The sequence below is a fragment of the Aspergillus candidus genome (genome assembly GCF_002847045.1).
Source record: "Aspergillus candidus strain CBS 102.13 unplaced genomic scaffold BDW47scaffold_41, whole genome shotgun sequence".
Lineage (NCBI taxonomy): Eukaryota > Fungi > Ascomycota > Eurotiomycetes > Eurotiales > Aspergillaceae > Aspergillus > Aspergillus candidus.
This window is the reverse complement of record NW_020194046.1, coordinates 207,479-223,513: the sequence shown is the minus strand read 5'-3', so window position 1 is coordinate 223,513 and position 16,035 is coordinate 207,479. Positions and strand designations below refer to the sequence as shown.

Genomic DNA, 16,035 nt, shown 5'->3' with positions numbered 1-16,035 from the left:
CTCGACGCGATCGGCCATGGATTGCGGCAGTCGACCCTGTGAATGACGGTATATCTTGCGATGGATCCGGCTGGCGTGACATTTTTTCTTTCCCTGTTTTTTTTTTTTTTTTTTTTGTTTCTATTTCCCTTATGTCTGCAGTGTTTGATCTAAAGAGGGAGACCACTGCGATTGGTGCGACAGATAGGATCATCAGTGACCAAGTTGACACCATCATGTTCAGGTACCTGGCTGACCTCCCAGGTACGTAAGAATCCAGACGGAGTCAGGACGGAGTGTGAGGGGTGGAGCCTTCATTAACCAGTCATGGATACTGATTCTTGTAATCCCTTGTCAAAGCAAATCAAAAAAGAAAGAAAAAAAGAAGAAAAAGAATGATTATTGTCGTCGTCGTAATAATAAAAATAAAAATAAAATATCCTGGAAGGATTCAAGGCAGAGCTCGATCCTGAGAATTAATTAAATCAATCAGTCAGAAAATAGAGTAAAATCTCCCCGTGTCTTTTTTCCCCTTCCATCTCTCTCTCTCTCTCTCCCTCTCCTTCTTTCTCCCCTTCAGGGCCAACATTCACTTGACTTTATCCACTTCCCTTATCTTGTACTACTATCGTCCTCTTCTTTTCTTCTCTTCTTCTTCTTCTTCTTCTCCTCCTACTCCCTCTTTCTTCTTCTCTCTCCCTCCCCACAATCCCCCTCCCTTGATTCATACCGCCCACTAGTCTTCCCACCTCTTATCTCTCGTTAACCATTACTCACTTGCCTCCCCCCTCCTTTTTTCCTTTTTCCCCCCCCCTATTTCCTGCCTATCCCAGACAGTAGTTGAGCAGTGCTCCTCCAGTCACACACGATGTCCTCTCACTCCAACGCCGGCAAGCGGAAGCGCGCTGCCGCCCAACAATCTCCCGCCAATGCCGCCAAATCCGCCAAACCCACCACCGCAGAGATCCTACAACCCTCCTCTCGCGATGCATCCGGTGAGGATGGCGATGATTCCACCGACGTTAACACCCCCTCCTCCACTAAGCACAACATGAACCCTCCCGTCGACGTCACCTCCGCCGGCAATGCCCCCGCCCCCAAGCGCGCCCGCAAGAGCACCTCCAGCGACAACCATGTGAATGGCAACAAGGAAGATCTCGGTGAACCCTCCGAGACTACCGTCGCCAGCAGTGATATCGAGGAGGCCCGTCGGGGCCGACCGGAATTGCACGTCGAGACCCTCGATCCCGAGGAGGAGGAAGACGAGGAGTTGATGGAACCCCCTGAGCGGGCCGGCCTGCAACACCCCGTGGGCTATCGCACCAACGACCCCCCAGTCGGTCGACCAATTCGCATCTATGCCGATGGTGTTTTTGATCTCTTCCATCTGGGGTACGCTCTCCCTCTCTCCTTCTCCTTCTCTCTGCCACGACCCGTGGGGAATTTAGAATACTAATCGTCGATTAGCCACATGCGTCAACTCGAACAGGCCAAGAAGGCTTTCCCCGATGTCCATCTCATGGTCGGCGTCACCGGTAATGCCGAAACCCACCTGCGCAAGGGTTTGACCGTCCTCAGTGGCGCCGAACGCGCCGAGAGCATCCGCCACTGCAAGTGGGTGGATGAGGTCATCCCGGATTGCCCCTGGATCGTCACCCCCGAATTTATCGACGAGCACCAGATCGACTACGTCGCCCACGACGATATTCCCTACGGCGCCGATGAGGGGGATGATATCTACGCCGCCATCAAGGCGCAGGGCAAGTTCCTCGTCACCCAGCGCACGGAGGGTGTCAGCACGACGGGGATCATCACACGGTATGTCGATCTCCACCAGTTGATCTCCAGCGACAGTCTCCCCCAAGAATTCAGACTAATAGAAACAGGGTCGTCCGCGACTATGATCAATACATCTCCCGACAGTTCAAGCGGGGCGCGTCGCGGCAGGAGTTGAACGTCTCGTGGATCAAGAAGAACGAGCTGGAGATCAAGCGTCACGTGGGCGAGATCCGGGACACCATCCGCACCAACTGGACGACCACCGGTCAGGAGCTGGGCCGCGAACTCCGCCAGTTCTGGCAGAACAGCCGTCCCGGCAGCCCGGCCCCGAGTGCCCGCAACAGCATGGACTATGGCAACGGCCGGAGCGGTCTGGTCAGCCCGACGGGCATCAAGTCGCATCTGTCCCGCGTGGAGTCGCGGGGTCGACCCGAGAGCCCGGGTCCGGGTGGACGCAACGAGCCGGATTTTGCGACGGGATATAGTCTGGGATTGTTCGGTGGTGTACGATCTTGGGTAGGCATTCTACTTACCCTCTTGACTCCTTTTATTCGACCTGGAAGCTAATATGAAATAGATGCGCAGCCGCCGCTCGTTGGTGGACAGCCGTGGCCACTCGCCGGCCAGCGAGGAAGAGCGGGAATCCGACCAGGAACACCGTAACGGACATGCCAGCCCGTCGGCGAAGCCGCAAGCCTCCGCGACGGCTGTCTAAGAAGCTTTCCTGTTAGCCCTTTGTTAACACTACGACCTTTCTTTTCTTTTCTTTTCTATTCTTTTTGGCTTTCTCACCCGTGTCTTAACCCATATTTCCTCGTATCGCCTTTTATTTTTACTCTTGGTTTTCATCCTTTTTTTTTTTTCTTTCCTTTTGATTCTTTGATTTTATCATTCTCCGTTGATATTATTACTCTTCCCCGTACCTATAATATACGATGATGTGAGTTGAACGGGGGAAATTTGGACGCGTCGCGAAAAGAGGGACGGACAGACGGACAGACGGACGGAACGAAACGGAAAACGGATTTGAATGGTGACCTCAGTTGGATGGTCAAATGGATGGAGCGAACGAGGGTATATCTTTATTATGGAATTGTCGATTGTCGCTGTTCTGGTTTTGTTTCTGGTGAATGGGTATGCATAGATTGATTTATCTCAAAATACTTTTACACATATAGGTATGAATGTGGGTATGGGTGGGTACCTATTATGGAGTATCTATATATGATGTGTAGGAGATATGATTATGCGACTGGTGGAGATGTGCATGAGTATCGTATGTAGTGTAGTGTAGTGTAGATGCAGCATAGTATGCAGTATGCAACTGAAACTAGACAAACGGAAACAGAATGCTAGATGCTGAGTGCTCAGGTAAAAGAACCAAAGAGATAAGAAAGAAACAAACAAACAAAGGGTATCGGTCGTTGATCGTGGAGGTAGGTAGGTAGTAGGTAGTAGGTAGGTAGGTAGTAGGTAGGTAGGTAGGTAGATAGGTAGATAGGGAAGATCAGGGATGAGGTAGTATGATAGCGAGGGACTCCGCTCTGCTTCTTCTCCTTCTCTTATACTCCGCCCCCCTGTATCAAAATGAGTGAAGTAAAATCAAAAGAAAAAAGAATATCAAGCAGCAGTAATAGCCAACCTCCTCCTCCTCCCCATATTCCCCTCAACCCTCCTACCATCCCTCCCCTCCCAAGAAGAAGCCGCAGCCGCAGCCTCAGCCTCAGCCTCAGCCGCGGCCGAAAGAATCTCCCTCACAGCCTTCGGCAGCGTCTGCAAAAGAGGGATCGGATCCGGCTCAGCACACAAAACAGCACGCAAATGCTCGCGCAGCGTCCCCGCCTCACGACACAAATCCGGCTCAAGCAGACGCTTCGCGACGGGATCACACCGCGCGGTGATGGCTAGATCGAAGTGTTGGATACCGCGGATAGCGAGGAGGGGTGTAACCCATGGTTCGTCGATGGATAGACGGAGGCGGGGGTTGAGGAGGGTGGCCCCCGCGGTAGCGGGGTTTGTAGTAGTGGTGGTGGTGGTGGTGGTGGTTGTTGTTGCTGTTGTTGGGGGAAGGGGAGGAGTGAAATTAGCAGCAGTAAACCGGCCAAGATCAATAGCCAGGAGAAGTTCCTTGAGATTCGAAAGCGAGGCAACGCGCGACCAGAACAGCGACCAGAGGTGGTCGTTGTGCGTGTGCGTGAAGATAGAGGCTGACGCTGCTGCGGAGGCGGGATTATCTGGGTTCGTCAACGGCGGGAAGATAGGCATCCAGTGGACGGTCAGACGGGTGATAGCGCGACGGCTGGATGGGCTGATTGCGCGGGAGAACGCGATAAAGGTGTGGAGGTCATCGACGTCGAAGACGCGGTCGCGGTAGAGGAGGTCTGCTGCTTCGGCGTAGATGGCGCGACAGGTGCGGAGGAGGGCGGGGGAGGAATTGCTTAGGTTGTTGGGGAGTTGGGCGTGGGAGTGTGGGTAGAGGACTGCGTCTGTGCGATGCGCCCCTGGGTGAGGGGGTTTGCCTTGCGAGAGTCGACTGTGTGGGGATGATAATGACGGCGATGGTGAAGGAGAGGCCGGATGATCGTGAATGCGCCAGCGAGCAGGTGTTACCGGACAGCAGCGCCGATTGCGAGCGAGCGACGAGCGAGTCTCGTGGCAGCGCACGTGGCGGATCTGGCCCTTAAGCTGGACGAGATGGACGACGACGTCTTGGCCGAAGACGTATTGGTAGATGAGGAGGCGGATCTCGAGGGGGAATCGCTGTAGGAAGGCGCAGGTGGATTGGGGATGGAGGGGGCGGGCGTATGGGTCGATCGTAGCATCGTCGTTCTCCCCTGGAGATGGGGGGGAGCAGATCTTGCGCTCTTGGATTAGGTCGCGGACGGTCTCTTGCCAGCGTCGGCCGGTGGAGTAGTAGTGGAAGATGGAGTAGGGGTCGCGGAGGAGCCAGGCGTCAAAGTGGCGCATTTTACTGATTGGGGTGTTGTATATAGAATATCAGATATACTATGTGATGTCGATCAGAGGAGTGGAGAGAAGAAGTGGAGCGATATACATCTCTATATATCTATCAATCTACTCCGTACTGTATAGCAAGTCGGAGGACTCTTCTCCATTCAACGATCTGCTGCACCTCTGGTTGGCTCGTGCGTGCCTGAGGTCTCTCCAGGCCCCTCCAGGCACCCAGGCAGCCAATCAGCACCGCCTCAGGCCCCGCTCGGCACGATCCGTCATCAATTTGCGGTCTTTCTTCCTCCCTTCCTCCTCGCTCTCGTCGTCTTTTTTGTCTCTCCTCGGGTCCTTCCGGTTCGTCGAAGTAACCGTCTGACGTCGACGGCGTCGTCGTGCATCTGGCCTGGTTTTCTTTGGCTTATTTCTCTCACCGGGTCCCCCTCTCCCGCGCCACTGCGACATACAGGGCACTCCCGATGATCAATCCCGATCCGATCCAGCTCACGATCGACAGTGTACTCCCCCACACCATCTTATCATACAACACCGCAAACACCATCTGCGTGTACAACATCGATGTCGCTCGGGATCCGGACGAAGTCGTCGACCGTTCTCTTGGGCTATCATCATCATCGGACTCGTCAACATTGGCGTCACCCTCCTCCCCAGTAGTCTTCTCCGATGCCCGCGACGGCGGCACGTAGGCCAACCCGGCCGTCAACAGAAACTGCAGCAAGAATCCACACACTCCCAACCCCACCAGCAGCGACCATTCCATCGGCGTCCCTGGCAGCTCCAGCGGCACCGACGGCAGCGTCAGCATGGCCACCAGCGACACCACCGTCGTGAACGACGAAAAGTACGTCACCGAGACCAACGGATGGCAGCGTTGCCCGATCATCCGGATCGCCGTGTAGGCGCAAGAAGCGCCCATCACCCCGACGAGGGCCATGATGGTGGCCGCCACGTGGTCCGCCTCGCTCCCTCTATGGCTGTTCTCAATGCCGGGTCCCGCCGGCGGGGTTTGCGGCGGCGATGCGGCGGAAAACGGCCGGGCGATGAGAACAACCCCGCCCAGGGACACCAGGCCGGCTAGCTGCTGCTTCCACGTAAATGTCTCATTGGGGATGAAGAACGAACAGGCGTAGCAGCTGAGGATGGGGGCCAGGAAGGTCAACACGGTCGCCTCGGATAGAGCGAGATACTGAACCGAGTAGTAGAGCCCGTAGACGCCCCAGAACCCGCCGGCAGCACGGAGCATTAGCAGGCCAAACACGGGACGCGTGCCGAAGGGATGCGGGACTCCCGCATACCACATGTAGAGGTAGCTCACCACGACAGTGATGGACATGCGGGCGAACAGGATCTACATAGCAGTCATGTCGTTAGTACGGCGTATATAGTCAGTATATAGCACATATAGGCAGTCTTATATGGTAATCGTGTGTGTAAGTGTATGTGTGGGGTATACCTGGAACGGATGCAACCCCTCACCATTCTTCCCCTTCCACTCCAACACCTGCGTCATAACATTCATCGAAGCCCCAAAGAACTGCGACAGCATCACCAATACCATGCCCTTGCTCTGGGCCCAGACAGTACTCCATGGAGCAGCCGGGGGTCGACCCTCTCTGGACTCTCCCAACAGCGGTGTGCGCTCATCATATTGATTCCCCGGATCGATGATGGGCGTGCTCCTGCCTGATGGATCCCGATCCTGATGGGGGGGTGAGATGGACATATCTATCTCTTCTATTGTGTACCTGTAAACACAGATATCAATGTATAATCCGGGGATGGGAGAAAGTGGGGATGAGGAGAAACTTGAGCAAGAAAAGGCAACGAGAAATGACTAATCCGATCGTCAGCTGGATATGTTTATTTTTTCTTGTTTTCTTTTTTTTTCTCTTTTTTTTTCCCTGTATTTTCATTGTTATTATTTTAATATGATATGGGACATTCTATTGTATCTGCTGATATTGTGGGATTAGTTTCCGATTCGTGGATCGTGGTTTGTATGGGATAATGGGAATACCTGGTTGAATCCCGCTATATCACTGGATCATATATCAACCCTAGTCTATGTATCTCTACTCACGTACTTGATTTTCTGGACACATTGATGACATTCCCTTTCTGTTTGAGTGCTCACTCTTTGCTGCGTTTTGCTCACTGAGTATGTCTGGGCTCTCCCAGAGCAGCCTGAGGCAATCACTGAGCATGGGCCAAACAGAAGACTGGGTGCCCTGTATGCCTAGTATATTTATGGCTCGCAAGTTGGGAGCTGTGTCCTGGGCTTTACTGAAACATGTGGCTGTCAAGACCCAAGCCCCAAAAAATCCCTTCGTGCTTCTGCTGTACTCATTATGGGTGACTTGTTATGAGACCCGAAGGTCGGACTGGGTATTGATGGGTGTTCACAAAACCCATGGCCTCACGTGGAGGCCATGCTAGTAAATGGGTGACTCGATGGTTCGCAAGTAACTGATGAAGTAAGGCCCTTTAAAGTACGCATACCTGTTAGTAGAAGAGTGTCGATGAGTATACACTGGGTTTCAAAGGTGTACTCTGCTTTGAACTGCGTAAATTGAACGTGACTAACTAGGCTGTAGATACAGGTAAATGAGTGTTCTTATAGTTCCTTGAATCCCTACCCCCATGGTGACTCCTGGCTGACCACTGGAGGAGCCGCCCCAATCAGTCCCTGTTCCCCCGGGTTTACTCCTTTGGCTACTCCCTGGCGTTATTCTGATTTGTCTCTGTGCAGGGATCTCAATCCTTCGGTCGTCTGGTAGGTATTTGGGATGCCGCCTGGCTGTGCCGCCTTCGTGGGGAAACGATCCAATCTCAGCAGCGTATAAACCATGTAGATCTAGTCATGATTATCAAATCAGATCGAATCGAACCTGCCTAGTCTTATAATCCAACTAACTGAATCTCAGGTCATATTTTGTAAATGTAAATGTATGGTCTACTGCACGAAGAACAGTACAGGTCATACATTAGAAGCAAGCAATGTGGGCTAGAGTGATTGAGTACGCGATTCCCCCAAGGGACAGGAAATCTTGCTTTACCCTGAGCGTTGATCTTACAAGGCGCCAAGTCTAAAGTGATTAGTCTTTCCCATCTGATGTTAGGGCAAGGGTTTATCTTTACCTTGATGTGTAGCTATCTAGGCAGCTCAAAGGTTGCAGTGACGCGGTGTCATGTGTCAATTGAGTGATAGATCAGAACTATCTTTCAACTCCCGTCTTAGGTGAAGGTGAACCGATGATAACACTTGACCATTGTACTTTGAGATCCGGGGACGTTTGGATTCATGCATGCTTCAGGCTTATCTGACATGGTGGATGCTGCGTGGACCTAGGTCATTGGTGGGTTGCTCATGGGTCTGGCGGTGATGCAGAGTACTCTCGTCTCGAGCATGTATGTGCTGCATCTCTTCTACAAATCAGGATGGGGTTGAGGTTTGAGAGGTCATTTATCCCAACTAGCTGCAGGAGATGGAGTCTATCAAGCCGACCGGAGTTGGGAAAGGCAATCTGCACATACGCAGAGCGTACGAAGTTATGTCCCGCTACACCTTTCATATAGTCTGTCTTCGCGTCTGCATCTTGACTGCGGGGATATTTGATATACACGTGCCGGGAGTGCGCCATTGGACTATGCTTAGAACCAGCCAGCCAGTCAAGGTAGCATGATGCATATGCAGCTAGAAATCAGTTTCTGGTCTCCAGATCATCCTATATGCTTTCGTAATGTGTGCTATTGACCGCTATTTGATTACGTCCATCTATAGTGGGGATCCCCTTCCTACAAAGAGCAAGGGTATTTAACCAGAGGAGAAGCAACCATCCAACATGAAACGGCTGATGATATAGACCTCGACGAAACACACCCTGAAAAAAAAAAAAAGTCCACTTTACTTTCCAGCAAGATGACTATTGAGACTTTGGACCTGAAGTCGTTACCGCTCATTCGTAAGGTGAGTTAATGGCACTTCGACAGCCCTAAATCGGAACTCACATTCCAAATGCAGGGCAAGGTCAGAGACATTTACGAAGTGAACGAGTCTACCCTCCTCCTGGTAGCTACCGACCGCATCTCCGCCTTCGACTTCCTCCTCGACAATACCGTCCGCGATAAAGGCAAGATCCTCACCTTGCTAACCCACCACTGGATCTTCAACATACTACCAACATACTTTCCCGACCTAAAGCACCACATCATGAGCCTGGGACTCCCCACTGGATCCAGTCCCACAAACGAGGCGACGTGCTTGATAGGTCGCACGATGGCAGTAAGGAAATACACTATGTTTCCGTTCGAGTGCATCGTTCGCGGGTATATCACCGGCAGTGCCTGGGCCGAGTATAAGCAGAGTGGGACTGTCCACGGAATAAAGCAGCCTGCAGCGCTACAACACGGCCAACCGTTCCCCAGTGGACCTATCTATACACCCGCCATCAAAGTCCCCTATGGGGGGAGGGATGAGAATATTCATCCGGCGAAGGCGAGAGAAATGGTTGGCGACCAGTGGGCGGATCAGATGGAGAACCTGGCTTTGGGGTTGTATAGAGCGGCGCATGATTGGGCTGTGAGTGGGTGAATTTCTCCAGTATCGGATGGCAATGCTGATGATCTGGGAAGTTACAGCGAGGGATTATAATTGCCGATACGAAGTTTGAGTTCGGTGAGTCGTACGCGATGCGAGTCGCTTAGCTGTGGGCGGACTGGTGATTGATGCTGATGGACGGTCGCAGGGCATGATGAGGACACCGGTGAGGTCATTCTGGCCGACGAGATCCTGTCAGTTTCTCTTCCTCCTTTATGCTCGCCCTTGGAAGTAGCTCATAATCTCTTGTCAGAACACCGGATTGCTCCCGTTTCTGGCCGGTCCAGGGCTACGCCGTTGGTCAAGTGCCAAAGAGTTTTGACAGTAAGGAGACCCTTCTCTTCATCGACGGACTTTTTTTGGAAGCGTCATGCGACGCCCGCATCAGTGGGAAAAAAAATACTTGGTCTGTACTGACATCCTGGAGAGCAGTACTTGTGCGATTGGCTGACGGAGAACGGCCTCGGGGCAAAGGCTGGGATCAAGGTGTGAAAAACTGCTGAACCACTTAGGTATGTAGGCTCGCGGCTAACAAACTAGGTACCGGATGAAATCATTGCCCAGACAAGAAGTAACTACCATGAGATATTCCAGAGACTTACAGGCCAGACGTTGGAGACTGCCTTGGCCTCCCTATAGAGATGACATCTCATGTACCATGATGCCAGGCGTCTATCATATCCACAACAGTGGTGAACTGAATAATGATAAATCTAGTCCACATCTTTCAGATAGCACAGAACAATCCACTGCGTCAAACTCACCATTCCCAATCCCCACCAGGGGATACCCACCAGATTAGACTTCAACCCCACATCCAATCCCCAGCTGCCAAGCACTGGCCCAATTGTGTTTGCCGCTGAGGTGACGCTCTGTCCCACACCATTTACTGTAGCTAGAGTACTCGGATCCGAAATGCAATAGTTCAGAATGATCGCCGATGCCGGACACGTGAAGGTGCGCGAAATCCCCATCAGAGACATGACAGCCCCCAGCGCCAGCCACACGGGGAGAACGTGATCTGGAACAAACACCAGGAAGGGCGTCACGATATACAGGATCAGGGCTAGGGAGAGGAAAATGCGGTACGACCGGAGAATCCCCAGTCGAGCAGAGGCAGTCGGGTACAAGGCGAGGGATAGCGGGATCAGGATGGCCCCTGAGATGGACATGGCGAGTCCCGTTTCTGCGGTTGATAGCCCCATCCCACCCCCAAAATAGACTCCGTGATGGACGAAGGGTGATGCTCGTGGGGTCGGGAAGAAGAGGGCGGAGAGGGAGATATAGGTAATATCATGGAAGCTGAATAGAAACCGGGAGCTTAAAGTCAGGAGTACGTTCCGCCCCAGGAGGACGCGAAATCCTGCCAATCTTCGAGGGTGTGGCGACTGGGGCCTCCTTAAGTCCTCAATGGGTGCACCCTCTACTCTAAGGATCGAAAAAGTCTCGCCTACAGGCTGATATTGATAGCTTTTCGGACGCCAGCAGAGGAATCGTGCAATCGCCTTTGCTGTTTGGCGTCCATAGTTGGTGCGCTGGCGAGCGCTGTGCAAGGTCTAGAATGGGAAGATCACTTAATAACAAGGAATGTGATAGGAGTTGGTCGCGGCACAAGGTGCATACCTCATCCAGACAGAGGACGACCATGACAGCGATAAGTGAGCACATTCCGGCGGTAGCCAGATTTGGCAGGGCGTACGGCCACCTCGACATCCACTGAACCCCATCGACACCGCCGAGGATGGATCCCTTACCAAAAAGTGAAGGATAGTTGTGCACCGGATCAGCCAGCATGCCCCCCATGAAGGGACCGAGAGTACCACCCACGTTTGCGAACAGAGGGAGAAGCACAAAAGCACGAGACAAATGTCTGCCGAGTATCAGCGGGGCCGATGCGTTGATGGCTAGACACGAGCGAGGCGCCTACTTCTTCTCCCCCATCGTCTCAGCTATAGTCGTACGGACCAACGCTGAAATGCCATCCATGACTGCTCCCGCCACTTGGAAGACCACGGCGGCGAGAAATGACTTTGAAAAGGCCAGTCCTACAGAGGAGATTATATAGCCGAACAATCCACAGAGCAACATCGGTTTCCGTCCGATCCATGGTGTGTCTGCTAAGCGTCCGATTAGAATCCCACTGAAAATCTGGACTGCGGTGGAGGACCCGTGGATGATCCCCGCCTGTGTGGACAAGCTGGAGTCTGGCACGACCGGGTCAAACCATCGCAACTGGTGAAAACGGTACGTCCGAGTCGAAGATCGATAGGCGACTTCGGAGAACCTTACGACCAGCAGGATGAACAGTTGAGTCTTGTTTGGGAGAGACGACCAGGTCACGGGGGGATTAGACGCATTGCCATGCTTGTCCTCTGACTCTTCCGGGGCGGTTTCATGGATGGACGGGCTTCTATCTGTTGGCTGTTCTAGGAGAGGGTAGCTGTCTGATTCGAGACCTTCCTCATTGCCCTTCCGGCCGGATGAAGGAAGGAACCACAAAAACATGTTTTCTGCCCAGTGTGTTGGTTACAGTGTCAAACAGCCAAGATCAAACAATCCGATTCAGTGTAGGCCATGGCGGCCTATAAGCCACCACAATGTGGGAATCAAGGGGGGTCAAACTTGGTATCCACCTGCCCTTGCTTTTCGACCAACCGCGCACCACATGGTTGACTTCCCCTTTGAGCCAACTATAGAATTGCCAGTGCTGTTGTAGCAAGGAGATGATATATCCACCTATTTCTAAAATTACCCACAAGGGCGTCATGATGCGTCACATCCATTAGAATTTACAGAGACCCCTGACCCCCTTTAGCCCTCTTGAGTATCCTTCCATGAGAGCTTCCAAAAACCGACTGATGGTGATGTCCTCAGTATTCCCAGCCGGTACGGGGTGAGTGCCTTCAATCTCGACAGCCCGGGAAAGACCGCAACGCTGACCATGGACCCGCCGTGTCGTCTAAATATAGACTAGAAGGGAGTAGGGCTGTTCCAGAAGATTTAACCACATCTTTAATTCACATCGTGACCTGTCGAGATGGAGTCGAACAAAACGTCGCTGGCCTGCTTGATCCTGGTGATGATATCGGGCGTCTGGAGTGAGAGTAGTGTTCCCTCCGACAAACGGTATGCCATCTTGGACAATGACTGGCTGGCGGTGGGGTTTTTGCCATTCCTACTTGTCATGAAGGGCGGCATGGAAGTTCTAGGATTGGTGTCAAGTAATGACATTCTATCACCCCCTAGCCCACATTAGCGGGATGTGCTAATTCCCTGATTCCTGGCAGATACCGCTAACACCTGGCAGAAGCAGTGTGGTCTCCACGCCCTGGCAAACCTCGAGTTGGCCAATTTAACTTGTATTCCGGTATATCAAGGGGCGACATGGCCTCTGATCAACACACCCGAGCGGTTTCAGGCGTGGGAGACTGTTCACGGAAGACTCCCATTTCAGGGAGCCTTTGGCCCACTCAATCTCACGGCCGAGCGAACAGGCGAAAACCCAGCTTCAGGAGATCCAAATCGAATCGTGAAGGAAGCATTTGTGGAAGGGTTTCCAAACACTAGTTTCAACGATGCAACTAATGCAGCAAACTTTATGGTCGAGATGGTCCATCGGCACCCCCATCAGGTCTCCGTTTTCTCTGGCGGAGCTTTGACGAACATCGCATTGGCAGTACGAATAGACCCTTCTTTCGCGAGCTTAGTCAAAGAGCTGGTGATTATGGGAGGCTATGTCGATGTGGACATGTTTCGAGCTCTTGGGGATCAAGGACAGGCGAACATCAATTCAGATGTATACTCCTTTCCCCAATTCCCTGCATCAAAAGATGCTAATTGGTGTTGTTCCTTCCAGATCAACTTCAAAATGGACCCTGAGGCAGCTAAAATCGTCCTTAACGCTGATTTTCCGGATATCACCCTTGTTGGGAATGTCGCGAATCAAATCCAGGCAACCCAGGAATTTTTGGATGAGGTCTATCAGGTCAAGAACCCGCTGACCAGGCTTTTCCATGACCATTATGGCACACGATTCCCGTTCTGGGATGAGACGGCGGCAGGTGTTATGGTAGACCGGTCAATCGCTCTGAACACATCTACGGGTGAGTCACGATGTGATTTAGTTGGCTTATCAGAAACTTTACTGACAAGTGGATAGTATATGTCGACGTTGATATTTCGTATGGTAGCACCAGTTACGGGGACGTCCTTGTCTATAACCCGGAGCTTCGGCCACTTGGGGTACGCAAAGTGACCTATGTCAATCGGGTTAATGGGGTCAAGCTGAAGGAGATGATGAAGGAGGCAATGTGGGAACCCCCCACCTGTTAAGGCTTAGAGGACATAGAATTCCGTTAAGTCGGTCACCATAAGTACTTCATGGTTTCTGATAACACAGGCCCATATCGCATTAATAATAGCCCTCTGACAGCCCAAGCATGGGTGATTGGTTATTAATTTTGTTTAAGCGGGTATCTGTACGGGCTTGAGCAATTTTGCGAGAACCCATTGAACGTTTTTGTCAAACTACCTGCACGAAATCGATGGGGGTGAGCGGCTCACTGAGTACAAGTGACTGCTCAGGGAGTGGTGATCCGTGATATGAAATACCTGAGCGCCCTCACTAAAGCGGCGGTGTTCCGAAAGGGAAAGTCTACGATCGTCCTAGAAAATCAAGTACGTATAGGTACACACCTACGGAGACAAGTAGAATATCGATAATCATTGGAACTCGCGTGGTAATATTAGAGTGAAGCTTACATTCAGGGTAACTGTAGGATGGAGGTCGTCAATCGGCCCTTTTGGCTTTGATGAAAATATCAGTAGTGGCTACATTTCAAGACATATTGAAGGTCCCATCATTATGTTTGTGTACTGGTTGCATTGAGGTTGATTCAATGTTGAAACGATTCTTGGGATTGAACCCATAATCTACAGTTTCAGATCCTCGTGCCGTTCCAATTGAGCCATGGAGTTAGGAATAGCTCTCAAACTCGACTGCATTATCATCGGTCAGTCTCAGACTGAACCGCCCCGAATTCCCGTAGATATCAAAGATCTCAAACCACGGCTTATACGTAAAATTGTGCGGCCAATTATTCCGGACAGGATGCGTGAAACTGAGAAGTGTCACACACAACGCGTTCTCAGCCTGATTGACTGTCATCGTTCTAGGGTTGTCCATGTATTCACACCCAAAAGGCACTTCCTGTCTCTGGCCGTATTCCCAGACGTAAGCGATCTGCAGGGAGTTGGCTTCCGCCTTCATCCGCCAGGCGTTTCTCAGCTTTTTATCCCCGAGCTTAAATTGCAAGTTATCCGGCGAATAGTCGTGTAGCTCGACGTGCTTTGTCTGATGAGTTGTGGTAGAGAAGTACCAGTTATATTGTGTCCACTCTCCCCTGTGTACTTCGACATGCTTCTGGCCCGTCCAGCTTCCTTTCGCCACCTCAGTCTTGCGGTATTCGATGTTGTGAAGCTCCGAAATCCTGTACTTGATAGGATTCACCGCATTCAGGGCAACAGAGTTTTTGGTGGTCTGCCAGATGCCCTGGCCATTAGGGATCGTGGCCTGGATGTGCTTGAGTCCGCTTTCAGTCGTTTGAATCCACAGTATATAACTCTGACTGTCGTCCTCACTTGGCGCGCTCTCTTCGGGGGCGCGCCCGTTAGGGAATGTATCAGACCAATCTCCAATCTTGTGGTCGGACTCTTTCCATGCACCGGGCAATGGTCCATTCGTATGGTAATCCTTGAGCCTTATCCGGTCCAGCTCGTCCCGAGACAACTTATAGGGAACCAGCTCTCCGCTTTCACTCTGGGCGGCGGCTTTGATGTTTATTCTCAGTGGCACTTGCATGCGGCCGTTGGCGAACAGTTGGTCAGAGACCCTGTCATGGCCCTGCGTCAGGATCTCGAAGCTGGTAGCCTCCCACTTTGAAGATGAAGACATGCTTTCTGATTGTAGTCAAGTTGGGTTTTGATGAAATAGAAGAGGACTCGGTTGGGGACAGAGCTGGAAAGGAACTCGGTTGGGATACAGGATTGACAGAAACTCGGTTGGGGATACAGGACGCAATTTACAGAGTAGAAAAGTCTGCTTATATATATTTGACGCCCTATTACGCAATCCTTGTACTGGCTTGGAGGACGTGTCAAGCTTCGGAGGTACAAGAGCTGAGCTTCATAGAACGAGTAAGGGCGTGATGTTGTATTCTGGGACAGCTGCAGGAATGTAACCCCCAATCGAACCTGTTCTAGACCTTGATGTTGTAGATAGAGGTTCTATGGGCCGACATGTATATGCAATAAGAGCTGGCAGTTGATATGACGTGTTGAAATCGGGCACTGAAAGGTTACGTGGGCAGAGGGGAAACAAAAATCTGTCCACTTCAAGGCACTGATGCAGATGAATATGATATGCGCATATGCAGCACTTTTCTTGCTCGCTGGCCTCTCTTATTAAGATCCTGTGTTCCTTCTTTCGTCAAGTAATGTGGGTGTTGATCAGTGACGCGTGGATGGAGGATCATGAGTATACATATCGGACTGACGAATGGGCCCAGTCAGCCACAGTATCATTGCACCGGCAGAATAAATGCTTTCCAGGTCCAAGCAAAAGATCAAAGTATGGCTTACCATCATTTTGATGTATCTCCAGTGAGCTCTGATAGTCATAGAAGTGCATACTTTCTGGTCAAATAGGATGA

At 51.6% G+C, this 16,035-nt stretch overlaps 7 protein-coding genes across 7 annotated transcripts; 3 read left to right on the top strand and 4 right to left on the bottom strand.

Moving 5' to 3' along the window:
• Positions 1–504: 504 nt before the first annotated feature.
• On the top strand, positions 505–2,987 carry BDW47DRAFT_58872 (choline-phosphate cytidylyltransferase). The gene is made up of 4 exons (XM_024819372.1): positions 505–1,371; positions 1,447–1,797; positions 1,866–2,274; positions 2,336–2,987. Exons 1-4 carry the CDS (start codon positions 848–850, stop codon positions 2,471–2,473), a joined length of 1,422 nt encoding a protein of 473 aa, XP_024669916.1. The 5' UTR covers positions 505–847; the 3' UTR covers positions 2,474–2,987.
• Position 2,988: 1 nt separating this feature from the next.
• On the bottom strand, positions 2,989–4,752 carry BDW47DRAFT_58873 (uncharacterized protein). The gene has a single exon (XM_024819373.1). The coding sequence runs from the start codon at positions 4,723–4,725 to the stop codon at positions 3,379–3,381; it is 1,347 nt and encodes a 448-aa protein (XP_024669915.1). The 5' UTR covers positions 4,726–4,752; the 3' UTR covers positions 2,989–3,378.
• Positions 4,753–4,875: 123 nt separating this feature from the next.
• On the bottom strand, positions 4,876–6,446 carry BDW47DRAFT_109718 (DMT family transporter). Its single transcript, XM_024813533.1, has 2 exons — positions 6,182–6,446; positions 4,876–6,076 (listed from the first exon to the last, which is right to left on the bottom strand). The coding sequence occupies exons 1-2, from the start codon at positions 6,284–6,286 to the stop codon at positions 5,138–5,140; spliced, it is 1,044 nt and encodes a 347-aa protein (XP_024669914.1). The 5' UTR covers positions 6,287–6,446; the 3' UTR covers positions 4,876–5,137.
• A 2,201-nt stretch (positions 6,447–8,647) lies between these two features.
• Positions 8,648–9,964, top strand: BDW47DRAFT_133255 (uncharacterized protein; the record flags this gene model as incomplete). Its single annotated transcript, XM_024817796.1, has 7 exons — positions 8,648–8,695; positions 8,750–9,307; positions 9,361–9,403; positions 9,474–9,519; positions 9,579–9,649; positions 9,753–9,811; positions 9,866–9,964. 7 exons carry the CDS (start codon positions 8,648–8,650, stop codon positions 9,962–9,964), a joined length of 924 nt encoding a protein of 307 aa, XP_024669913.1.
• A 74-nt stretch (positions 9,965–10,038) lies between these two features.
• Positions 10,039–11,830, bottom strand: BDW47DRAFT_127786 (major facilitator superfamily domain-containing protein; the record flags this gene model as incomplete). Its single annotated transcript, XM_024816764.1, has 3 exons — positions 10,039–10,881; positions 10,949–11,195; positions 11,253–11,830. The coding sequence occupies 3 exons, from the start codon at positions 11,828–11,830 to the stop codon at positions 10,039–10,041; spliced, it is 1,668 nt and encodes a 555-aa protein (XP_024669912.1).
• Positions 11,831–12,072: 242 nt separating this feature from the next.
• Positions 12,073–14,056, top strand: BDW47DRAFT_109712 (Inosine/uridine-preferring nucleoside hydrolase domain-containing protein). Its single transcript, XM_024813532.1, has 5 exons — positions 12,073–12,218; positions 12,295–12,546; positions 12,613–13,121; positions 13,182–13,428; positions 13,485–14,056. Exons 2-5 carry the CDS (start codon positions 12,363–12,365, stop codon positions 13,655–13,657), a joined length of 1,113 nt encoding a protein of 370 aa, XP_024669911.1. The 5' UTR covers positions 12,073–12,218; positions 12,295–12,362; the 3' UTR covers positions 13,658–14,056.
• Positions 14,057–14,300: 244 nt separating this feature from the next.
• BDW47DRAFT_133253 (uncharacterized protein) lies at positions 14,301–15,301 on the bottom strand (the record flags this gene model as incomplete). Its single annotated transcript, XM_024817795.1, has 1 exon — positions 14,301–15,301. The coding sequence occupies exon 1, from the start codon at positions 15,276–15,278 to the stop codon at positions 14,301–14,303; it is 978 nt and encodes a 325-aa protein (XP_024669910.1). The 5' UTR covers positions 15,279–15,301.
• Positions 15,302–16,035: the final 734 nt, after the last annotated feature.